The sequence below is a fragment of the Herpailurus yagouaroundi genome, unplaced genomic scaffold (assembly GCF_014898765.1).
Source record: "Herpailurus yagouaroundi ecotype Mexico unplaced genomic scaffold, PumYag 187, whole genome shotgun sequence".
In the NCBI taxonomy this organism is placed as follows: domain Eukaryota; kingdom Metazoa; phylum Chordata; class Mammalia; order Carnivora; family Felidae; genus Herpailurus; species Herpailurus yagouaroundi.
Window position 1 is genome coordinate 20,670,982 of NW_024412418.1, and position 27,381 is coordinate 20,698,362.

Consider the following 27,381-nt stretch of genomic DNA (forward strand, 5'->3'; position numbering starts at 1 on the left):
ATAATCCTATACAAACAAATATTGGTACTTAAAAATTTAGTATGATTACTCAGGAAAAGTGATCATATAAGTTAGCGGAAAGTTTACTAAATATTTAGTGATATACAGGTGATGTGAATGTCTATTAATTTTACAATCAAGTCTGGGTGAGAAACGCTAGAAGGTATATCATATGTTTGATGTATGTAATCTGATAACAAATATGGGAAGCACAGATACTGTGTGTTACCAGTTGGTCCCCTCCTATCCATCCTCACAACTATCACTAAATTCTCAACTCATATCCCTTTATTCTAAGGAGATTGTGGAGCCTTTTAACTGCTCTCCTTTGATGTCCCCATTCTGCAATCCATTATTTCTGCCCGTGTGTGTGTGTGTGTGTGTGTGTGTGTGTGTGTGTGTGTGTGTGTTATTGACTCTTCTGTTACAAGTTTCTCTAGGGCAGGAAAAATACTGTATCATATCCCACACCACACAGTCTAGTGCCTTGCATATCAGAGCTGATGCACAACAAATATTAATTGAATTGAATTAAATGGAATTGAGCACTATTGTTTCCAAAGAGACCTTCTCAATCAGAAACATAATGTCTTAGGATAACCCATTTTGGGTGAGTGTGTTGAAGAGGGTGAACTTTCAGACTGTGAGTTTAACAATGCGTACTTCTTTTCATGGTATAGGCGGATCCCAATATTGTCCTTCATGCCTCTGTTTCCATCAGAAAGCGGAGCTCCTCAAGCAGGGAAGTAAGCAGTGGAAGTCAGATGGCTCCATCAACCCTGTGGCCTGCAGCTAGTGTTTGGCTGATCACGAAGGTACCCAAAAGTGTCTGCTCTCGCTGAGTGATTTCCCATGCTCCCTGATCACAGTGCATCTCTAGATCCTGGTGCCTTCATGCACATAAGCATGCAAGTGAAAGCATGATAAATTGTTGACTGTTATGAATGCTACCTCTCTGCCCTTGGTGTGTCTGGTGCAGAGGGCTTCTGTAGATCCCCATGTGGGCATTCAATCCACTTTCAGATGTGGTGGTTAGTTCATATGCAGAGTGTATTTAAACTCAACTTAGAGCTTATGTATAGTCCATAGACTCACCATTTTTATGAGATTTGTGTGATGTCATTTAGTTCCACTCCTTCATCTACATTGCTGAGCTTCATGGAGCCTGGTGGATTAGCACTGTATAATGATAGTGTATGGTCTTCATAAGGATAATTTTAAGAGAAATCCCTGAGTATAAAATGTGAACAATGACTAACACATTTTATACCTATGTATTGACACTATTTAAATTTTTTAACTTTACTATTACTGGATCTGATTTAAATTGAGAACATGTAACTGTCCTCCCCTCTCCTCTTACTATTGAAATATGTTTTGTAATTGCCATCAAATATTTATGCCCATAAAGAGATGGTGCAGCCTTTATCTACCCTTCTTTTGTCTTCTTTTGCCCCCTCACTATAGATTATTTTGGCCTTTTCTTAGCACTTCTATGGGTGCAGAGTCACCCAGGCAAGCTTGCTGGTACTGTGTTGGAGTCGGGGGGGGGGGGGCGGGGGATTGAAACAATTTTCTCAAATGAAATTTGGGATTGCTCTTAATGTTAATTTTTGATTCTCTGAGACCTAAAAACAAATGTATAGAGCAATTAAGATACAAAGGAACCAAGAAATATTCATTTCATATATCAAGGCAGAATGAGATTAGATGAGATATTTCCTCAATCTACTTCCAACTTGGAAACCCCCTTTTAAGTTGTATTTTGCTTCAGGTTTAATAACAATATTTGCCATTTTGTTAAACATCTGCTATATGTTAGGCATCTTCTACATATTTATTATCTTATTTAATCTCATACATTATACAGCTGAATAAACTAAGACTAGTAAGTAGCAGAGGAAAGATTCTTGGTCTGTCTGACTTCAAAACGTATGCCTTTTTACTGTAATAGAGAATGGTGCTCTATATTTGATCAATTTATAGAAGTGTTTTGGTTTTAGCATTGCCACTGAACCCTTGTGTGACCTCAGGTAAGCCACAACTGTATCTGGGCTTCAGTCTTATCTGAAAAGAGTTGGACCAGTTGGTATGGAAAGTTCTTTTCTAGATCTCAGATTCTGTAATTCCATGGTATCTGTTTATAGAATTTTATGATAGCAAAAAACCTGTACTTGTCTAAAATTTCCTCAAAAATAATTGAAATGCTTACTAAAAAGAGTATGGATTTTGGAGTTAGATAGATTGGGATTAGAATCCTTTTTATTCTTGAGACCTTGAGAAAGTTACTTAGCTGCACGGAACCACTGTTTCCTTCTCTATAAAATAGTCTTATCTATCTTGCACAGTTGCTATGATGATTAATAAGAAAGCATGTGTGAGATTCAAGCGTAGTGTTTGGTATACAGAAAGTGCTTAACAAATGTTTCTTTTTCCCCATCCAAAGCAGGTTTCTTTCAATATAGACAAACATGTTCAAATGAGGATTCAATCCAGTGCTTACTAAAACCAAAATTTTAAAGAATACTTTTCCCAAGTTATCATCTTTTTTTTTTTTACCACACAGCAAAACCATGAGAAATAAAAGTTACATGCTAAATATAAAACAAGTTTGAAAATCTTTTTAGATTGAATGGTCTCTCCCTTTTTCCAAAATATGTATTTTTACCTGTTAGGATAGACAATTTTGCATGCCAGAAACCCTTAGTGGTTGTCACTCATTTAAAATGTGTTGTTGACGTCGGTCCTCATCAGGGAAATACAAATCAAAACCACACTCAGATATCACCTCACGCCAGTCAGAGTGGCCAAAATGAACAAATCAGGAGACTATAGATGCTGGAGAGGATGTGGAGAAATGGGAACCCTCTTGCACTGTTGGTGGGAATGCAAACTGGTGCAACCACTCTGGAAAACAGTGTGGAGGTTCCTCAAAAAATTAAAACTAGACCTACCCTATGACCCAGCAATAGCACTGCTAGGAATTTACCCAAGGGATGCAGGAGTACTGATGCATAGGGGCACTTGTACCCCGATGTTTATAGCAGCACTCTCAACAATAGCCAAATTATGGAAAGAGCCTAAATGTCCATCAACTGATGAATGGATAAAGAAATTGTGGTTTATATACACAATGGAGTACTACGTGGCAATGAGAAAGAATGAAATATGGCCCTTTGTAGCAACGTGGATGAGTGTTATGCTAAGTAAAATAAGTCATACAGAGAAAGACAGATACCATATGTTTTCACTCCTATGTGGATCCTGAGAAACTTAACAGAAACCCATGGGGGAGGGGAAGGAAAAAAAAAGAGGTTAGAGTGGGAGAGAGCCAAAGCATAAGAGACTCTTAAAAACTGAGAACAAACTGAGGGTTGATGGGGGGCAGGAGGGAGGGGAGGGTGGGTGATGGGTATTGAGGAGGGCACCTTTTGGGATGAGCACTGGGTGTTGTATAGAAACCAATTTGACAATAAATTTCATATATTGAAAAAAATGAAATAAAATGTGTTGTTGATTCTCAAATCAGAAAATTGTCAAATGGCCATTTAAACAATATTCTTAATTTCCTATTCAGAGTATCTTAACATTTAAAGCAAAAGTAGTTCACAAACCACCTAAAAATGTTTAACCCATGGTATTTAGACCCAGAGTAAAACTTTAAATTCATACAAAGGTTAAGGATTTGTTTCAATCTTTTCAGTTCACTGCTCTTTTTTTTTCCTGTGCATACATATTTCACATAAGCTCTGTAGTCATAACTATAACAAGTGACACATGATGGACCCCAAATTGCTGCCCTGTGAAATATGCACAGAAAAAAAGGACAAATGAAGATATCAAGGTCTGTTTTATTTTGCGCTGAACTGTAAAATGCCACCCTTGTTGGACAGAAGATCACTGATTCTGAGCAGGGCTCGCTGACTGCTAACTTGTGGGTAGTGTTTCACTTTCAGCAACTGTTAATATCCGGGCTTATCCAGGCATAATGACCTCACTAGTTGTGACACATTGTTGAATTTTCTGGTTCTTTTAACTTATTTAGACCTTTCTCCCCCCTTTCTATTCATTGGAAGACTGGAATGATCCTGAGCCGGGCGATAACACAGGGCTGCCTGGCTATTGGTCACCCAATCACAGTCAAGCCTGCCGAGGGAACATCACTAGAAGGGTACAAATTAATCCTACAGAAAAGGTAATGCTTATGAGCTATTTGGCTCAAAATAATGAATGTTAATTTCAAGATTTCTGAGCAGTCAAATCATGATGCCTTCCAGCTTAGATGGAATATTCATTAGGTGTTTAAATTTGTGTTCATAATATCAATATTAATTTCCTATGTAAAGTAAGCTTGCAAATATATGCTACTTAGTTTGGTAGCATTTCTTAGGTATTTTCAAAAGCGAAATGTTGGCGTTCAACATGTATCCATGTTGTAGACAAGCTGCCGCTCTACTCTATAATTATTGGAACTCATTTCTTTATATCCATGTTGGTTGTTAATTTAAATATTTAATGTTCTGTGTGTATTCTTAACCTTTTCTAAATCTTCTGAATATGAAATATTGAACTATGAAAGAAAATTGAGGAGACAGAAATTGCTGATTTGTAAGGCCTCAAGTCTCCTTTTTATTTGTTTTTGCTGACTTAGGAAAGTCAAAATCAAAATGAAAACAGATTTAGAAAAAATTAGGAATGAGGAACCAACAGTATAGAAATATTATTTCCTAGAAACTTTTTTTCTTGCTCATTTGTCTTTCAGTTTCACCTAGAATTGACAAAAACAAGTCCTACTGTGCTTCAGGACTTAGAAAACTATTATCCAACTACTTTTGGGTGGATAAAATGTGCTTTGGGCTGAAACCAGAACTGGGATACTTAGGCACCAAAGACACCAGCCCAACCACAAATAAGAAGGGATATTTTCTTTAATAGACAGAGCAGATTGTCCAGCAGGTATTAGAATATCACATAAAGGTTAAGTGTTATGTGGTCTACAGAGTCAGATTCCCTGGTGTAAATCTTAGCTTATTTCTTATTCTAACAACAACAAATTCTGAACCAGACACTATTCTAATTCCTTTATATTTTATTGTCACATTTAATCCTAATAACAACTGGATAAGGTAGCTATCATTATTATTATTATTACAGATGAGGAAAATGAAGTACAGAGTAATCACTTACTCAAGGTCATGCCTACTAACTGGTTGGAGAAGAATGCAAACTCAGGCAGTCAGACACTATAACCCACTCTTAGCCACAAGGTGACACTGTGTATAGATCAAAACCCAATCAAGAAATTGCTAATGAGTGCCATGTGTGGTAGTAAATACCTCAGTGGAGGAGTAGGTAATATTAATTAAGAAACCTAGGCAGAAGGGAGACGGAGACAGTATGCTGGCATCATAGCATCATAGCAAGCTAGCTGTGCTATTAGGGTGCTAAACATATGGTTTCTAAGGAGGGTCACACAAGCCCAAAGCAATTCCCAATTTGATGTGGTGTTGTATGTGAAGTGGATAACAAGATTTCTGGGGCAGAATCAGTGCTGTAAACTGGAGACAAACCAAGAATCATCTTCTAGTGATAATGACAAGTCCAAACCACTGACCATGGAACCAGAGATGCTTCAGCTGACATTGTCCATCGTAATAATAAAGTCAATCAATTGTAACTGGCCCAGAAATGACATAAAATATAGAATTAATGCACACGACATTAAAACAGTTGTTATAATTGTATTCCATATATTCAAGAAGCTAAAGAAAAGATGGAACATGTTAAATATAGACTTGGAAGATAGAAAAAGACTCAAATCAAATTTCTAGAGATGAAAACTGCAGTATATGAAATGAAAAATATGCTGTGACTAGTGGAAGATTAGACATTGTTGAAGAATATATTCGTGATCTTGAGCAGATAGCAATACAAACTATTTACAATGAAAGCCAGAAAGAAAAAAAATTAGGTATAATTTATTGTCAAGTTAGCTAACATACAGTGTATACAGGTGTATACAGTGTTCTCTTGGCTTCAGGAGTAGATTCCTGTGATTCATCACTTGCATAAAATACCCAGTTGCATAAAATACCCAAATACTTGTTGGCTCATACCAACAAGTGCCCTCCTCAATGCCCGTCACCCATTCCCCCCCATCACCCTCAGTTTGTTCTCTGTATTTAAGTGTCTCTTATGGTTTGCCTTCCTCTCTGTTTGTAACTTTTTTTTTCTTCCCTCATGGTCTTCTGTTAAGTTTCTCAAATTCCACATATGAGTGAAAGTATATGATATCTGTCTTTCTCTGACTGGCTTATTTCACTTAGCATAATACCCTCCAGTTCCATCCATGTTGTTGCAAATGGCAAGATTTCATTCTTTTTGATTGCTGAGTGATACTCCATTGTATGTGTGTGTATGAGTGATACATCCATACAAGGTGTGTGTGTATGTATATATGTGTGTGTGTGTGTGTGTGTGTGTGTGTATGTATATGTATACACACACACACACACACACACACACCTTGTATGGTATATATATACCACATCATCTTTATCCATTCATCAATTGATGGACATTTGGGCTCTTTCCATAATTTGGCTATGGTTGTTAGTGCTGCTATAAACATTGGGGTACATGTGCCCCTATGAATCAGCACTCCTGTATCCTTTGGATAAATTCCTAGTAGTGCTATTGCTGGATTGTAGGGTAATTCTATTTTTAATTTTTTGAAGAATCTACACATTGTTTTCCAGAGTAGCTGCACCAGTTTGCATTCCCACCAACAGTTCAAGAGGGTTCCCCTTACTCCACATCCTCACCAACATCTGTTGTTTCCTGAGTTGTTACTCTGACTGGTGTGAGGTGGTTATCTCAGTGTGGTTTTGATTTGTATTTCCCTTATCATGAGCAATGTTCAGCATCTTCTCATGTGTCTGTTAGCCATTGGCTGTCTTCTTTCGGAAAGTGTCTATTTATTTCTTCTGCCCATTTCTTCACTGGATTATTTATTTTTCTTGGGTGTTGATTTTGATAAGTTCTTTATAGATTTTTGATACTAACCCTTTATATGATATGTCACTTGCAAATATCTTCTCCCATTTTTGTTGGTTGCCTTTTAGTTTGTCGATTGTTTCCTTTGCTGTGCAGGAGCTTTTTATATTGATGAGGTCCCAGTGGTTCATTTTTGCCTTTATTTCCCTTGCCTTCAGAGACGTGTCAAGTAAGAAGTTGCCGTGGCCAAGGTCAAAGAGGTTGTTGCCTATTTTCTCAGAGAACAGTCTATCAGTAAGATATGAGAAATTTTATAATGCCTGTTTTGTGAGTAATCAGAGTCTCTGAAGGAAGACACAGGGAACAAAAAAATATTGGAAAAAATGATAGCTGAAAAATTTCCAAATTTTGTGAAAACTATAACCCACAGATCCAAGAAATTCAAAAACTTCCAAGCACAAGAAACATGAGGAAAAAAGCCAAGTTGTCCACTCCGCTCTATTCAGCATTGCATTGGAACTTTTAGCCAGTGTAACAAGAAAAGGAAAAGAAATAAAAGACATCTAGATATGAACTGAAGAAGTTAAACTATCTTTATTTTCAGATAACATGATTGCTATGTAGAAAATCCTATGAAATATACAAGAAGTTTCTAGAACTAATAAATGAGTTTAGCAAGTTTGAGGACTTGAGATCAATATACATATATTGGTTGTATTCTTATATACTGGCAACAAGCAATTTTGGAAATTAAAATTTAAAAACACCATTTACAGTAACATCAAAGGTATGACATATTTAAGGATAAATCAGACAAAATATGTGTATGACTTCTACACTGAAAACTACAAAACATTGCTAAATGAAATTAAAAAACTAAATAGATGCTAGGATATACTGTGTTCATAGATTAGAAGACTCAATATCATCATGATGTCCATTCTCCTCCATATATTTATTATTTGTTTTTAATGTTTATTTATTTTTGAGAGAGAGAAAGTGTCTGCATGGGGGAGGGGGAGGAGCAGAGAGAGGAGGAGGGGCAGAGAGAGAGAGGGAAACAGGGGATCTGAAGGGGGCTCTGAGCTGATAGCAGAGAACCCCATGTGGTGCTTGAACCCATGGACCAAGAGATATGGCTGAACTGAAGTCAGACACCTAAACACCTGAGACACCCAGGGGCCCTTCTCCTCCATATATTTAAATGCAATCTCAATCAAAACCCTGGCAGGTTTTTTTAATAGAAATTATCAAGTTGATTTAAAAATTCATACAGAAATGCAAAGGATCTAAAATAGGTAAAATAATTTTGTTAAAGAAGAACACAGCTGGAAGAACTATTTTGCCTGGCCTCAGGCTAATTATAAAACTATAGTTATTAAAAGAGTGTGCTATTGGCACCAAAGTAGACCATTACATTGATGAAACAGAATAGAGTATCCCTAAATAGATCGACACATATATGATCAATTGATTTTTGATGAAAGTGGGAGATTCACTGGAGAAAGAATGTTTTTGACAAACGGTGGTGGAACAATTGGATATACATATGCAAAAGATAAAAATAAAAAATAACTTGATCCATGCCTCTCCCACCATATATATATAGTAATTAACTCAACATGGATCATAGACATAAATATAAAACCTTAAAACTATACATATTGTAGATGAAAATAGAAGAAAATGTTTATGATATTGTATTAGTCAAAACTTTCTTAGACATGACTCCAAAAGCATGATCCACAAGGATATAAATTGATAAATTGGACTCCATTAAAATTAAGAATTTCTGCTCTTTGAAAGATACTGTTAAAATATTGACAAGAAAGGCTACACACAAAGAAAAAAATATTTGCAAATAATGTATATTTGCAGAATACACACACAACTCAAGAAAACATGGGCAGATAAATGATTTGGACAAATGCTTTAACAAGTAAGAGATACAGTTGGCCTATGAAAAGTTGTTAATCATTATTTGAATGCAAGATTAACCTACAATGAAGTACCACTAAATATACAGTAGAATGTCTAATGTTTAAAAGACTGACCATACCAAGTGTTGGGAAGATGTGAAGCAACTACAATACTCATACCTACTTGGCGGAAATATAAAATGGTTGCCATTTTAGAAGAGTTGCTACTTTCCTAAAATATATACATATATACATGTTCATATGTAGATATATACATGTTTCAGGTATAAACATATATCTACCTTATTGCCAAGCCATTCCGCTCTGGAAATTCAATCAAGAGAAATGAAAGTAGATATCCTTTCAAAGAACTTGTACATGAATGTTCACAGCAGCTTTATTTCTAAAGCCAGAAGTGAAAACTGGAAACAATGCAAGTGTACATCCATAAGTGAATAGATAAATAAATTGTGGCATATCTATATGATAAAATATTACTCAGCAATAAAAAGGAACCAACTCTTGATACATGCATCAGTGAATCTCAAAGTAATTATATTGAGGGGAAGGAGCGAAATCATGAAGGGAGAGTATATTGTTTCATTCCATTTATGTAAAATTTTAGAAAATGGTAACTAATCTAGAAAGTAGAATAGTGCTTGCCTGGAGATAGGAAGGTGGGGAGGGGTAGGAGAATGAGATTAAAAAGGGGCGCAAGGAAACTTTGGGGGTGATTTTTGGGGGAGACATGGACATGGGTATGTTCATTGTCCTGATTGTTGTGATGTTTTAATAGGTATGTACATGTTTCAAAACTTGTGAAATTTTACACTTCAAATATGTGCCCGTTAGTTGTGCAATATTTTACAATATTGTATGTCAGTTATTTCTCAAAAAAGCTGTTTTTTAAAAGTACAAAAAGACAAACTAGGGAACAAACAAAAAAAAGCAAAATGGTGGGTAAAGAATGACTAAGTGCTTACTTTAGAAGGAAATGGTGAGGGAAGACCACTCTCAGTGGAAGAATTTATCAGTGGTCTCAGTCAAAATGGTAGGTGTTTGGAAAGGTTATATATAGCTTGAAGAACATGCTATTCATGCCCAGAGGCTTCTCTGGGCTTATTGGATACTGAAATTAGTGCTGATCTGGCCTTACCCCACTGAGGTTTACTTCCTACTCTGGCCAGGATGGTCACAGAATTGAGTAAGACTGAAGCCACAAACTTGATATCCTCGTTGCCTATAGAGAAGAGAGCTTGAGTGAGAAAAGAGATAATAATTTTAAAAAATTGTATTATGTTTAACTTGAAAAAAATCTCTAGGGCACCTGGGTGGCTCACTCTATTGAGTGTCCAACTTCAGCTCAGGTCATGATCTTGCAGTTCGTGAGTTCGAGCCCCACATCAGGCTCTGTGCTGACAGCTCAGAGCTTGGAACCTGCTTTGGATTTTGTGTCTCCCTCTCTCTCTGCCCCTTCCCTGCTCATACTCTGTCTGTCTCTCTCAAAAATAAATAAACATTAAACAAAATTTAAATCTCCATTTACAAGAAAAGATTTGGTTTAATTCAGGAAGGAAGGAAAGAAGAGAGAGGGAGAGAAGGAGAAAGGCAGGATGGGCAGGAGTGGGGGGAGAAGGGAGAATTCCTATGCAAATGAAGATTATTTCCCTTTATATTAATGCAACCTGATTTTTATCTGAGAAGCAAAATCTATTGCAAAATGGAAGCAAATAGTAGAAAATTTGGAAAACCAGAAGTTCTCACTAACTGAAGCTACATTTTGTTTTTTAGAAGGCAGAGGGACCAAGATTTTTAGTGTTTACCTCACCTCTGATACTTTCAAGTATATTTATCTTTTCCAGAGTATCTGAAGTGCCTGTGTGGCTTATTATTTTTTTTAAACACAAACCATATTTTATTTTAAATAATGTAAATATCCTCATACAACTTCTAGAGACAATTTTTTTTCCTTTTCTCCTAAGTAGTATAATATGATCTTAACAAAAGCTATGAGTCAAGATACAGTCTTTCAAGTAAAAAAATCATAGAACTAGCACTAAAAGTAGCAACCTGACAATTCATAGAGAATATTGTAAACATATCATGCCTCATTAGGTCAGTTATGTCTCATTTGGTGTCGCTCATCTTATTCTTATTCAATATAGCAAATGCTTGCAATATTGTATTTAATATTTTTTCTGTGATGTGCATCTGACCATGAGTGGATGAAAGGCAGATCAATGATGTCATTACCAAGTGATCTGAAAATCATAGAAAATTATAAAAATCATAAATCTTAAAGTCAAAGCTGCTTCTTTTTAAAAGATATTTTGGACATCTTACAAACCAGTTGCATCAAAGTCCTTTAATAAGGCCAACATTTAATCTTTATTTTACTTCATCTTTAAAGAATGTGAATATAGAGGATCTGGAGTTTAGTGTTAAATTCACAAACTAATTAAAGCAACACATATACACACACACACCCATACCATCATGTGGACACAGAGGTTAGATTATGGAGATAACAAACAAGGGACCCATAGATTTTGTTTGGCTGCACATTATTATAATATTTTAAATTATTTGTGAGCCTATAGAAATAGGGAGATTTTACACACAAAAATTACATATTTCTGTGTTTTCTTGAAAAAACAATCACAAGAATGGGCAGTATTGGACTTTCATCATCTCATGACACCGATCATGCAGGGACAAATTCAGATGGAACATATACCCTCTGATTTTCTATATTCTCCACTGTTCCCAGTAATAGCCCTCACACTAGCTCTAGCCTGGTTTATTCATTTCTATTACCTGTCTGATAATCTTTACTACCTTCCTTATTTCAATGTTAGTCTTTCAGTTATGATGTTTTGGATCTACTCCTCCCCCCCCACACACACACTTAGGCCTTGCTGGAAATGGAATGATAACTAGCCAACATTAATCTAGACTAGGTTAAACAAACACTACTCTAAAGACACCATTAACTACAACCCTCAAGTGTAGATGTGTAGTGCTAGGTGCAGAGATGAAAAGACAAGTAAACAGACAGCAGGTTACCAGGTAATCAGAGAGGTTGAAAATCATCTCTTTGGTCAAGTCTTGAAGTTTTAGGAGGCTAAGAGTTAGAATAAAGCAGAATGACAAACTTCACAATATAGAAAGGACCATTTGCCATGCATCGGACATGTAAGTAATATTCAAACATATATATAACACTATTAGAAATGTCAACATCAAATAGAAAATTGTCTATGTGTAACTTCACAATTGGATTTATGGATGAAATTTCTTATCTCTACTCCTACTGTGTTAAGAATCATGGAGGGGAAATCCCTTTGTCTGTTCTCTGTGGATCCTACTTTTGGTCCTGGTAACATTGGAAGACACCAGAGCTGTTGGAAGCTGTCTGGGAAAATAGATTTGTAATTGTGAAGCATGATGATGGTCCTTCTTACAGTCAACTGGGAAATAATGAATTTTAGCCTAGGAAATTTCCCCTAACTGAACTGTCAGTTATGGGCTGCCTTCTTGCCTCTACCCTCTGATAAATGGCATATTTCAAAGAAAAAATGTGTCTGTATGTGTGTGTACACACGTTTTATAGATTCTCAATAGGAATAGCATAATGCATGTGCATACTCAATGAGTTACAATGAGTAAGCTTCCCAGGGCAGACAGTTATTTCCTCACTTGTGAAAGGAGAGAGAGTATGTAACTTGTCTTGGAAGTCATATGCTTTCAGACGAGGAAGGACTCCAAAGAGCATCTATTCCAAAACCTTCTTTACTAGTAGAAGTAGTAATAGTCGTGATGGTGGTGGTTGTGATAATAATAATATAATAATATCATTATCTTATAAGAAATTCCAAGCCCAGGGACACCTGGGTGGCTCAGTTGGTTGAGTATCTGACTCTTGATTTTGGCTCAGGTCAGGATCCCAGGGTTGTGGGATTGAGCCCCGCATCAGACTCTGCACTGAACATGAAGCCTGCTTGGAATTCTCTCTCTCTCCCTCTGTTCCTCTGCCCAGCTCATGCTCTCTCTCTAAAATTAAAATGAAATGAAATGAAATGAAATGAAATGAAATGAAATTCCAAGTCTACTAGAAACTAAATGATCTAGAAAGGTCATGTATCTAATCTAGTTAATGTCAGATCCAGGACTGGATTGTAAGTCTCTCAACCTTAGTCCAGCACACATCATGATATTTATGACTTTGATTCTTGGATGAAATACTGCTTCTTCATTTTCCTCTCTTTTTGTCATTATTGGTATTGTTATTACTAGTTTTAAGTTTTGTTTTTGTTTCTCTGTAAAAAAATCTTTTTAGGGGCACCTGGGTGGCTCAGTCAGTTAAGCATCTGACTTCAGCGCAGGTCATGATCTCACAGTTCATGAGTTCCAGCCCCACGGTCATGCTCTGTACTGACAGCTCAGACCTGGAGCCTGCTTCAGATTCTGTGTCTCCCTCTCTCTCTGCCTCTCCCCTGCTTGTGCTCTCTCTTTCTTTCTTAAAAATAAATAAATAAATGTTAAAAAAATTAAAAAATAAATAAAAAATCTTTTTAGCTGTTGCTTGTTCACCAAGAAGAGGAAATTCTATGGCATTTTCTAATTCAATCCCATATGAGCATCATTGGATCTAAATGATGGATCTATTGGATCTAAATTTGATTTCTTTACATATAAAATGTCTTGAAAAATGAACAGATGAACTTTTGTTTGTAGGAATTTTATTTTGCATATGTTTATTTATTTTGAGAGAGAGAGAGAGAGAGAGAGAACTGGGAAGGGGCAGAGAGAGAGGGAGAGAGAAAACTCCAACCAGGCTCCACGCTGTAAGCATAGAGCCTGACGTGGGGCTCGATATCACTAACCATGAGATCATGACCTGAGCCAAAACAAGAGTCAGATGCTTAACTGACTGAGCCACCCAGGTGCCCCTGTAGGAATTTTATTTTTTAAAGAAGTTATTATATATTAGAATGGTATCTTCTCATCCTGCCTGCTATAGACACCACATGAGAGGTTTGTTTTTTATAACTTTGGTAATAAAATTTAAAGGTGACATTTATAGATATATGTAGAAAGAGACTCCTGATAGAAAAACTACTAGTAAGCTCACAAGGCTTATATATGATATAAAACTACATGTTTGCAAAATTTCCTAGGCAATTCTTGAGCAGAATTTGAGCTGTGATAAAATTTGAGAAATGCTAGGAAATTTGTATTTATTTTCTTATCCAAGTTATAGTTTATGTTCTTTAGCTACCCACTGAGAAGATCCCTAAACTGCCATATATTAATTTCAAACCATTTTTCATAATGGCCTTATTATTAATGTTTAGGGTTATGACATTTTAACATTTTATTGACGTATCTATTTATTCAAAGATATCTTTATTCTCCTATCACGACTGTGATCAGCTCTAAGGACACATGTGGTGTCTACCCTCACACTGGTGAACATCTCTCCTGTTGTATTATTATTTGAGAAAAAGATGCTACAAATTCAGAAAATCAAAACTGAAACCTATGTAGTTTATGTTTGTATAAGCGCATTCATCCTCAAGTCAACACTGTAATTCAATTAAAAGACAACATTTTGAATTTACAGCTTTTGACAGTTAGCATCAGCATATTAATTACCAATTTCAGAGTCTTGCACTTTGAAAAAATTATCATTTTCCATTTTATTTATCTTGAAGAAATATGCTCACAATAATTTATGCAACAGGAGGAATTGCCTGTAAGCAATAAAGTTGCTCTGAGTTACAGCTATTCTGCGTTAAAATGATCTAAATTTTATCAAAACCCAGCACATTTCCATCAAAGCATTACAGCAGTCACTTATTATTATTATTATTTTAAAGTTTATTTATTTCGATAGAGAGAGAGCATGAGCACGGGAGGGGCAGAGAGAGTGGGCAAGAGAGAGAATCCCAAGCAAGCCCCAACTAGGGGCTCAAGTTCACTAACTGTGAGATGGTGACCTAAGCAGAAATGAAGAGTTTGTCATTTAACTGACTGAGACACCCAGGAGCCCCACTTATTATTATTTTTAAAAGGACTGTAGTTGTAAGATTGGGATTGACAGCCTTAAAGACCAGCAATAATGTTGTTTTTATTATTGCTTTTAGTGGTTGAAACATGAGGTTTTTCAGCACCTCAGGAGAATTTGTATAGTATGAAACTATTTAGTGAATACATAATCACAGTTGTGTAAAAAACTGTGTTCATACCAAAGTTTTTTTTTTTTTTTTAAGTTTATTTATTTATTTTTGAAAGAGAGGCAGGGGCAGAAAGAGAGGGAGAGAGAGAATCCCAGGCAGGTTCCACACTGTCAGGCCAGAGTCTGACATGGGGCTCAAATTCACAAACCATGAGATCATGACGTGAGCCAAAATTGAGAGTCACATACTTAACTGACGGGGCCACCCAGGCGCCCCTCATATCAAAATGTTTTAAGTCACTAAGATTATGCATCAAATTCTAATTAATGAGCCTAAACTATTTATTCCATTAAAAAAATTTTTTTAATGTTTATTTATTTTTGACAGAGAGAGAGAGAGAGAGAGAGAGAGAGAGAGAGAGAGAGAGAGAGGCAGAGTATGAGCAGGGGAGGGTCAGAGAGAGAGGGAGACACAGAATCCGAAGCAGGCTCCAGGCTCTGAGCTGCCAGCACAGAGCCCGACGTGGGGCTCAAACTCACAGACTGCGAGATCATGACCTGAGCCAAAGTCAGACGCTCAATTGACTGAGTCACCCAGGTGCCCCTGTTCCATTTTTAATCTTCAAGTAACACAAAGTAATTTGTTCGTAGTTTTCCAGTCTAATTGAGAAGATGTCCAGCTGAAAGTCGCATGCTCTGGGTTCTAGTACCTATTTGATACTACCTAGCTCTGTGATTTTTGATCAGCTCACCTCATTTCTCTGTATCTCACTTTATTCATCACTGTTCCCTTAAAATTCTGTCTTTGTGTTATTGTCTTGGTTAATGAATTTTATTATTATAATCATAAATTTTAGTCCAGGACCCTAAGTCAATATTTTTTTTTAATTTTAGAGAGTGTGAGCAGGGGAGAGAGGAAGAGGGAGAATCTTAAGCAGACTCTGCACTTAGCAGGAAGAGTGATGCAGGGCTTGATCCCACAACTGGCATCATGACCAGAGTCAAAATCAAGAGTCAGACGCTCAACTGACTGAGCCACCCAGGAGCTCCTCCCCAATTTTTTTTTTAAGCTTCTCTTTTCCTTTATCAATTACAAAATAAAAAGATCTCCAGAAAGACTAACACCCCTAATACCTTCCTCATCCCTACCCAAAGCTGAAATTGAGCAGCAATTACATTTGCTGAAAGCCTGAGAATCGATTCTTGGCTTAGGGATCAGTTAGACCTTGAAAGGTGTTTCATAAGATAATTTTACCCAAGTTTTAAAATTCTTCGTATTTTCTCACATTCCTGTTCCTCTCTTCTCCATTCTAATTTCACTTTATTTTAATAGTGTCATGTTCTCTTCTAGTTTACCTAAATTTGACACCTGAGACTTACCTTTGCCTCCTCTTTCTAACCCCAACCCCATTTACTCTATCATCAAATCAGTTCTTTTATAATAAGGATGTTGTCTTTCCTTCCCCCACTGCTCTCAACTCTTCTAGTTCAGTGTTTTTAAAAGTCTGGTCTGTAGACCATACACATCCAAATTCCCTAGAGTTCTTATGATTGGAATCACTTGCAATACCTGTTAATGTAGCTTTTGTGGGGTGGGGGTCCAGACCTTCAGAATCAAAATTAAGGATAGGGGCTTGGAAACCTACATTATTATCAAGTATCTATCTCAAAATGCCCAGGAATTCTTCACATTTTCTGACACAAATTGGATGTGAGCAAAAGATTAATGCATACTGAGCCAGTTTTGGACTGCTGCCTTGGCATGTTCTGCCCAGATCGTAAAGCGCCTTGCTTTAGAATACAGCATTACCTGACACCTCTTATTCCTAACCATTGATGTTTCTGTCAAAACTCAGAGGCAGTAGGAAAAGTCTTGTTTAACATCCCATTACACTTAATTTAATTCATTTGTCCTACCTTTGTAAGGTTTCTAAATATTAATGAATACATGATTAGCTAATTTAGGCCCGATTAGCTTCATCACATTTTAGTTTTTCTTTTTTTACTCAGATTTAGTTTAAAAAATATGATATTCCTTAATAAAATTCTCTGGTCATTTCCTAAACAGGTGTCTGATGTTCCTAATTTTCCATGGTATCCTTTTCCATCCCCTCTTCTTAATCCTTATACTTACTTATACTTACTTTTTTTTTTCTGTCTTATAGAGAGAGGATCTCTTTTGGAAACAAATTTCTAGAATATTTTTATTGATTCTATTTATTCTCTAAAACTCTTAATCGCTGTTGCCTGGGTAATTCACACAGCACTGCCACCACCACCACTCCTTTGGGTACCAAAGAAATTGGCTGTCTTAGGAAAGGAAGTTTTCAGTTGGTGAGGTAGCAGTGACGATAGTAGAATGAATGGGAGAACGGGCAGTCCTCTTCCTGTCTGGATATGGAAAACGATCCTTTCATTTGAAACCTACAGAATGTTTCAGTGTGGAGAAAAGTTGTCAGTGTCTAAATTACATTTTTATTACAGACATAAAGGAGATAATTCTCAGAAGTGGGTGTTTGGAACTGACAGCTGCATTTATTCTAAGGTAAGGACTTTGTAAGTCACAGCTTTTATTCTTAAAATTTTCTGTTCTCAGGTTCTTATAAATGCAGTGCCTATTGTTAAGAGCAAGAAATGCTTTTTATGCACAACGATTTCCCTGTGCCCAGAAGTTTAGAATATAACTTAACTCAATACTTTCCTGTGAGGTTTTGTTTGACTTTAAATTACAAGTTTTCCAAAACCAAAAATAATTCTTTCCAATCCACCACTATGATATCCATTACTATGATACAACCCAGCATTTCAGGGCACCGGTTTTTTTTCTTCCTATTATTTTTAAAACTTTTTTTTAATGTTTATTTTTGAGAGAGAAAGACAGAGAGAGCAGGGCAGGAGCAGAGAGAGAGGGAGACACAGAATTCGAAGCAGGCTCCAGGTTCTGAGCTGCCAGCACAGAGCCCAATGTGGGGCTCGAACTCACAGACCGCGAGATCATGAGCTGAGCTGAGGTCGGATGCTCAACCGACTGAGCCACCTAGGTGTCCCTCTATTATTTTTAGATTTAGTTTAATTTATTTTTTTATTGAGGTATAATTGACATATAACATTGCATAAGTTTACACATGTTGATTTATTACTTTATATATTGCAAAATGATTTTCATAGCATTTGCTAACACCTCTATTACATCACATAATTATGATTTTTTGTGGAAATTAACTCTTTTAAAAACTTTCAAGTATGTAATACATTATTGTTGACTATAATCACTACGCTATGCATTAGGTCTCCAGAAATTATTGATTTAATAGTTGTAAATTTGCACTGGTAAATATCATCTCAATTCTCTCTCCCTCTCACCACCATTCCTTTCTCTGCTTCTGAGTTCAGCTTTTTTAGATTCCACATATAAGTGATATCATGCAGTGTTTGTCTTTGACTAATCTCACTTAGCATAATGGCCTCAAGGTCCATCCATATCAGCAAATGGCAGGATTTCCTTCTCTCTTGAAGCTGATGAATATTCCATTGTATATATCACATCTTTATCCATTCATCAGTTGGCACTTAGGTTGCTTCCATATCTTGGCGATTGTGACTAATGCCGCAGTAGACGTGGGAGTGCAGGTATCTTTTCAATATCCACATCAGTTTTCTTATTAAAGTGAGGAGATTGGCACTTTGGAAAACTGGCAACGGCTACTAAAGTTGAACATGTCTGTACAACCTAGTAATTCCGTACTAGTTTAATGCTAAAGAGAAATAACTACATATCTTAAGGAAAAGATATTTACTAAAATGTTAATAGCAGTGCTAATTGTAGTAGTCTCAGCGTAGAGATTATGGAAATGCTCATTAGCAATTGAATAAGTGGATAAATTGTGATATATATATATATATATATATATATATATATATATATATACACATTCTATGGAATAATATAGAGCAGAGTTGGACAACTTCTGTAAAGGGCCAGATACTAAATATATGGGGCTTTGTGAGCCATATGATCCCTGTTCCAACTTCTCAACCCTGCCTTTGTAGCACGAAAGCAGCCATAGACAAGATGTAAATAAATGGTGTGTTTCTGTTTCAATTAAATTTTATTTACGGAAACAGGTGGTCAGTTAGATTTGGATCATGGGCCTTAGTTTTCTGACTCTGGAGGATAGCAATGCCTATAAACAAACTGTAATTACCCGTAACAATGTATATGAATATCACAAATACAGTGAATTACAAAGAAGACAGATATAAGAGAATGCTCGCTGGGTAATTGCAGTTATTTAAACTTTAATGCCAAGCAAAACAACAAATCTTCAGGTGTGTTGTGATGTTCCCTTTCTTGACCTAGGTAGTAAATTAAACAGGTATTCACAATGTGAAAATGGATTGAATTGTATACTTATGATTTACGTACTCTTCTGTAGGTATATTTACATAAAAATTCGCTTTAATAAAATGAAGATAGTGGCCTTCAGTTCTCAAGATTTTCTTCCTTGTCTATGATTCCAAGCCTAAATGAAATGTTAATCATCAATATTTAAGGAAGGCAAAAATTAGATTAATCACATGGTATTTGTTAGTGTTTGCCTTAGGATCCCACCATTTTGATTTCAGAAATGCTAAATTACTTAGATGAATGCAACTGGACATACATCGGGTATTAATTTTTTAGGGCTGCTGTAACAAAGTACCATAAACTGGGTGGCTTAAGCAACTGTATTCTCTCCAATTCTTGAGGCTAGAAGTCGGAAATCAAGGTGCCAGCAGCACTGTGCTCCACTTGAATCCCCTTGGGGAGGATTCTTCCTGGCCCCTTCCACTGACTGGCAGTCCTGGACGTTCCTTGACCGTGGTAGCATAACTCCAATCTCTGCCTCCATTTTCACACGGCCATCTCCCTCTGCATCTGAATCTTCACATGCCATTTTCCTCCTTGTGTGTGTCTGTGTCCAAATTTTTCTCTTCTAAGGACACTAGTCATTTTGGCTTAGGGCCCTCCCAAAAGCCCTAATATTAATTTGATTGCATCTGCAGAGACTTTATTTCCAAATAAGGTCACATTCACGGTTATCAAGGATTAGGCTTTAGTGTACTTTTGAGGGGACACAATTCAACTTATAACACAGGGCATGTCAGTTATCAATGTATTCCCTCTCTGTTCCATATCTACCATTTATTGCCAGGCACCTGCCTCAGGCAGCTTCACAGCAGAGGACTGCCAGTGGGATACCTTCTTATGAATGGTTTCCTTGAGCATGTTCTTCATGGGTGGCTCTATAGTGGAGTGTCATCAGCTAGGCACCTCCCTGTGGACAGCTTCCCTTGGAGCTCCAAAGGCTGCTGAAATCTGTGGATGAACTTACTCAGGGACTTATTCACCATCTAGTGAGCCATTGTTGTGCTGTTTTCTATGTGGTTTGGATGTCAGCCGTGGCCAGACCTCTTCCTTGGACATTCTATCTCAGGCCTTGCAGTACTGGCTGCTCCCTTTATCTGCTATTCATATATTCTTTAGTGTTCTCTTAAACTCTTATTAGCCAATTTCCTGACTCTCTAATAGCCTGCTACTAATTGTTTATATTAAACTTTTTCCTATTCAAATTACAATGTAGTTTATATCTCCTTATTGGACCCGGACTGGTAAAAATAATAGCTTTATTTCTCTAGTGTTCTAGAATTATGTATTTGAGCCATTATTTCCTGACCCGCAACATTTCAGAAATTTAGGCAGTTTGATACAATTTAAATTTGAAAATTAAGATAATAGCATTTCCTTGAGTAGTTATTTGTTGGCACACTGGTTAAAACTCCAGCCTACTCACTACTCAACCAGACCTATACACTTTTAGCTCTGTTCCTAAGCAGGGAATTTGACATAGGCATCAACTGTCAAACCATTTTAAAAATAACCTTTGTCTGACTTCATGCAGAGTTTCACCCTAGCTATCCCCTTGTCCTGTTTCTGACTCCACTACATTCCTGAGTCAGAGTGAAGCTCTATGTTAGTGCAGAAGGAGTCACAGGAAGACCAAAACTAATTCATCTTCGTAAAAATAAAAAGTAGAATTTTGAGACTGTACTAAAATATCCCTTTAGCTCTTTGGCCTGTACCCTCACATGAGGACTTTATTCTGAGATATACCTAGACAGAGCTGACTCCTAGTATCCAAGAACATAACTCTATCCTATATAAGTATTGACCTTCCCACCAACAGACACAGAAGAACAGGACCAAGGCTTATGTGTATGTTTTTCTTTTCTCTTCCCAAATTCAGGTACATAAACATCCAGTTTTACTCTGCTCTCGTTTTTACCTTTCCCTTTCTTATAATTTATAATTTTCTAATTATTCTCAACTGTACATTGGTAGCTAGCAAGTAATTCATGCTTTTGTGTTTCAAACAGAATTATTTTTAAGAGGATTTTGATTCTAAAAATTTTAATGTTCCATTCCCAAACACAATTGCTGAATTTTTATTACAATTCACAGAGCAAAACTATTAATGAGGAATTTTATTCTTTTAGAGGCTTAGAAATTTTGATTAGATCTAAATTTAGTCACATCCAAAATTATATCCATCTAGTTAAGGCTAAAATGGAGAATAATTTGATAATTATTTGCGGCTGGATCATAAATGGAGCTCTTTCCATTTATTTAAAAAAGAAGACAGAATTACTTTAGGATATTAATAACTAATTTTGGTTCCACCACTTATTAGATGTGTGGCATTATACAAGTCATTTAGCCTTTTGCAAGCTTCACATTGTCTGTCTGCAAAATGGAGATATTAATGCTAACATTTTGAGTATTTGGCTCAGATTCTGGCCTATCAATAGATTCTGGCATATTGATTCCAGCTAATTGATAATTTGTAACTAGTAATGATAATAATGACCAAATTTAAATATAATATTGTATTTTGTTATATTGTTTTTATTTGGATGAGTTTTGTTCTTCCTTTTTGATTTGTTTTTAAAGTTAACTATTCCTTGGGGCGCCTGGGTGGCGCAGTCGGTTAGCGTCCGACTTTAGCCAGGTCACAATCTCGCGGTCCGTGAGTTCGAGCCCCGCGTCAGGCTCTGGGCTGATGGCTCGGAGCCTGGAGCCTGTTTCCGATTCTGTGTCTCCCTCTCTCTCTGCCCCTCCCCCGTTCATGCTCTGTCTCTCTCTGTCCCAAAAATAAATAAACGTTGGAAAAAAAAAATTAAAAAAAAAATTAACTATTCCTCTATTCATTTGTGAAAAGGTAAAGTTGGATTACTTCCTTTATACAGTCTACCAATTTTAGGTAGACTAAATTAAGGATTTAAACTTAAACATGGAACCATAAATATCTAAAAGAAAACCTGGATTAAAGCATCTAACCCAGAATAGTGGCGAGTAGACCTCTCCACAAGCATGCAAACAAAGACAGAATCCATAAAGGAAAAGACTGATGGCTTTGAGTATATAAGAATTGAAAACTCCTAACCTAAAATAGCATAAAGGAAGAACAAATAGGGAAATATGACAATAGGAAAAAGTTTTGCAATATAAATGTCAGAGATAGGATAGTACCCTTAATATATAATAAGCCTGATAAAACAGTAGAAGAGGATACACACTTCGATAGAAATATAGGTAAAGGACAGGAAAAGGAAATACATGACAAAAGAAAGATTAGAAGAGCCAAACCAAATAAAAAAGTTCAGCCTCGAACTAGAACTTCTAACTAGAAGTTAAAGCAATGTAAAACAACGAGACAGTATTTTCTCCCTATTAAATATTGGTAGATGTTAAAACTAGGAATATCCAACGTTGATGGAAATGTGAGAAAACAAGTAGGCACATTTCCTTTTTTTTTTTGTATTTATACTTGTTGGAGTTTTTTGGTATTTTGTTTGCATTAGTTATCTATTGCTGTGTGACAAATTACCTTCAAACTTAGTAACTTAAAACAATAAATATTTATTATCTCGGTTTCTGAGGTCCAGGAACTGGGGAGTGGATTAGCTGGATAGTTCTAACCCAAAGTCTTTCATGAAGCTGTGGTCACAGTGTCAACAAGGACTGCAGTTATCTGAGACTTGACTAGGCTGGAAGATCTGCTTTGAAGCATACTTACTCTATGGACAAGAGCCTTCAGTGCCTTGGTATCTGGGCTTCTCCAAAGTGCTGTCCACAACCTCAGCTAGTGATCAAAGAGAGCAAGAGAGAACAGGAGAACAAAATGGAAGCTGCACTGTCTCTCATAACCTAATCTCAGAAGTGATGTAACAACACTTCTGGCACCTTTATGGGGCCACATATACGGATCCTGCTATATAATTTGGAAGGGACCACACAAGGGTATGAACACTAAGAGGCAGGGGACACTGGGTGCTAAGAGACTAGGATATTTCTGAGGGTCAGTTTAGCAATATTTATCAAAATCCATAAAAATAAATACTCCTTTTGACACAGAAATCCCCCTTACAACAACTTACCCCAAGGAATTAATAAAAGTATGTACCACAATGTATCTTTAAGGGTATTTATTAGAGCTTTGTATATAATAGTGAAAATTGAAAACAGGTAAAGTAATCAACAGTGAGATTGCATAAATATATTATGGTATGTCTTTATTATGGATACTATATATTGGTATTACAAATAATGTAGAATAATTTAAGATGATAGATAAAAATGCTAATCTTGAGAAAAATCAGATAAGAGAACATTTATTTGTATTGTATTGAAGATTGTGTGTGTATGTAGAAACAAAACTGGAAGTTTATACATAAAACAGGTGGTAGGAGGATGAATAATTATTTTCTTTCAGTTTCTCTGTGTTTTCTAAGTTTTCTATAGAAAACATTTGTAGTCAGGAAGCACTTTTTAAAAATATGGCTGATCATGTACTGACCAAGAGGAGATAAGAGTGTCTAGAGTTTAAAACATTTCAGGTGAGATTCTGTAGCCCTGCTTGCTGTATTTTTCATGAGGAGATAAGTATTACTATGGAGGCCCAAGTTAGGTCAAATATGTAGACTTTCTAATGTACATAGAATGAACATCTTGGAGTGATGAAGAGGATTCCCCAGCCCTGTTAGGTTAAAAAAAAATCTCACAAGTGGATGGGATCCTTTTTAGCAACCAGAGAGTTGTCATTGTATCCTGAGGGGGATTTTGGTCCATGCGAAATTCTGAGCAGATTTGTACTTGGTTTTCAGTAGGAAACTTCTCTCTCAAGGAAGTAGAACTTACAGTCACAAAGCCGATAAATAGCCCAGCTGGAATTTGAAGCCAGATTAGTACAGTACTGTTAATCAGTATGTACTGGGAGTACTATTTAAAGTTTTTAAAGTGGAAATGATTGATCAAAGATATGTTACTGAATATGTTATTACTATACAAATTATTGAAATTTATCTTCTGGTGGTAAAAGTGGATTAGAATGATAAGAATGTAATGAAGCCCAAAGGGCCAAAGGACTTGGAGGGTTGACATTAGACATCAATTTAGAGTGATGTGCAGATGCACTAGAAAGGGGAAAATCAAAAGATCAGGCTGTCGAATCCCTAGAAGAGAAGTCCAGATTTTGGAGAAGGGAGTTGTTTATACTGGTGGTCTGAATATTGAACTGGTGGGTGCCTGGTTGGAGATCAAGATAACTTGGTCTTGGAAGTAGAAGAATACTAAAGAACTACAGTATCAAATGTTAGAACAGTCATTACCTGGGGTGGGGATAGTTTAGAATGATTCCAAAGGGAAAATGCCAGAAAAATTTGTAAAACTCTCCAAATGCATGGTAGGAGGATAAATAATACAACTTGTCTGTGTTACATGGGTATGTCTGCCACCTTTGCTTGACTGTCATCTCCAGGGCGCAAAGCACATGACTTTTTTTTTTCTTTTTTTGGTTGGTCTTTGCTTCTGCTATGCCTAGCAGAATATTCAGACACATCATGGCTCTACCTTTTGGGCACTGCCTCATCCATCTCATTTGATATAGGTTGAAATTTCCCATGTTCCAGGTATGCCTTATTCCAATAAGAGGGAAATATACCTTAAAAGTAAACTTAGATGAAATATCTTTACCTCTGTTAGAGGATGCAAGACCTGAAACTACTATCAGAATATAAGGGATTTACAACTGTCAGAATCAGTCTTGTCACTTACATGCGTTTGTTGGCCATTTGCATATCTTCTTTGGAGAATTATCCTCTACTCAGATCGTTTGCTAATATTTTGGTTATTTATCTTTTTTTTACTGAGCTGTAAGAGTTCTTTATATATATTCAGTGTATACACCCCTTATTGGATATATGATTTGCAAATATTTTCTCCCATGCTGTAGGTTGTCTTTTCATTTTTGATGACATTGTAGCACAAACTATTAAAATTTGATGTAGTATAATTTATCTATTTTTCTTTTGTCTCTTATAATTTGGTGGAGTCTCTTACATTTTTTAATAGACTTTATTTTTTAGAGCAGCTTTAAGTTCACAGCAAAAATGAATGGAAAGTACAAAGAGTTCTCATATACACCAATTGTCCATACATGTACAACCTCCCCCACTATCAACATCCCCCATAGAGTGGTGATTTATTATAGTTGATGAATCTACATTGACACATTATGACCCAAAATCCATAGTTTACATTAGGGTCCACTCATACTGTTGTATATCCTATGGGTTTGGATAAATGTATAATGACATTCATCTGCCATTATAGTATCATGCAGAACTGTTTCACTGCCCTAAAAATTCTCTGTGCTCTGCCCATTCATCCTTCCCTCCCTCCTAACCCCTGGCAAATGCTGATCTTTTTTCCCACTGTGTCCACAGTTTTGCCTTTTTCAGAATGTCATGTTGTTGGAATCATACAATATGTAGCCTTTTCTGGTTGGCTTCTTTCACTCAGTAATATGCATTTAAGATTCTGGAGCCCCTTACATTTTTAACATGCATATTTACTTATAGATTTTCTGGAAAAAAAAGCTTAAGGTTGTTCAATATTTCTTTTACCAGAATAATATAAGGACTTTAGTGCCCGTTTATTATCTTCTGAACATCTCTTCATATTTTTTGTTAGAATTTTAGTTCTATGCTTTAAAAAAGAAGTTTATATCATACTTGAGGCAACATTTCTAGGTTTTATGAGCTAGTGAACAAGCTGGATGACACTGAACAAGTTGTTTAACCTCGCTGTATCTGTTTCCTCATCTTTAAAATGAGCAAAATAATAGTACCTATTTCAAAGGGCTGTTGAGAGGATTAAAATGTAAATATATTGTCATGTGGAAATTACTTTGATGCAATAGTAGCCTCCACCTATGATCCTAGATAAACTATCATAGATCTCATGGAATAGAAAGGTGTGCAGACCAAATAAAATGCTCAGATCACAGTTTATGAAATCAATTTATTTTTTTAATGCTTATTTATTTTTGAGAGAGAGAACATAAGCAGTGGAGAGGCAGAGAGAGAGAGGGAGAGAGGATTCCAAACAGGCTCGACACCATCAGCACAGAGCCCAACGTGGGGCTGGAACTCACAAACTGTGAGATCATGAACTGAGCCGAAACCAAGAGTCAGATACTTAACTGACTGAGTCACCCAGGCACCCCTTTAAATCAATTTAAAATACAAAGCAAAATGTATGGGAAGAGGGTAGGCTAGGTAAACATACTTAAGGTGTAAGTGGGTTGAAGGATCATCGTACCTGAATTTCTGCAAAGTCGACATATCTGTCTCTCTATTGCATCACCCTTCTCTGCTGCTGATGTGGTTACAAGGACCAGAGTGAAAATTTGAAGAGGCCCAACACACGAAAGGTGTCTGAGAAATGACACACACTTGCTCCATTCGAGAGCTTGTTGGCAAGTACACTTGGCCAATAGCTATGATCCCCAGTTAGCCTGATGGGCAGCTGTGGATGTTATTTAGCTGAAAATCCAATATCAGAGTCAGCAATAGGTGGCCAATTAAAGATCTTTCAATTATTGTGTGTCTCATGTGCCTCATTTATATTTAGTGTTTCATAGGTATTTGTCGCTTCATTTGTTATTTAGCAAATCATGACTATTAAATGCCTATTTTGCTACCCCTTTCTATCTATGTTCATAGACTTATGCTCTAATGACTTTCTGTCTGATACTTCTCAGGTTACTAACTTACTTATCTACGCTTAATGCAGCTAATGAATTTCATCCATCCCATTTGTTTTCTTGTCTTCTAGAGCAGAATTGAATACTCCCAGTCAATACAGCAATTGCACAACTCATGTAGAAATAACTCAGTATATGT

General features: G+C 36.4%; 1 protein-coding gene across 2 annotated transcripts in view; it reads left to right on the top strand.

Moving 5' to 3' along the window:
- DCDC1 (doublecortin domain containing 1) overlaps nt 1-27,381 on the top strand; it is a 497,179-nt gene that overhangs the window by 278,011 nt on the left and 191,787 nt on the right. For both annotated transcript variants that reach the window (XM_040495539.1, XM_040495540.1), the window contains 3 exons: nt 681-815; nt 4,077-4,195; nt 17,581-17,641. In XM_040495539.1, the coding sequence (XP_040351473.1) occupies nt 681-815; nt 4,077-4,195; nt 17,581-17,641 (315 nt within the window). The remainder of the gene's footprint in view (nt 1-680; nt 816-4,076; nt 4,196-17,580; nt 17,642-27,381) is intronic.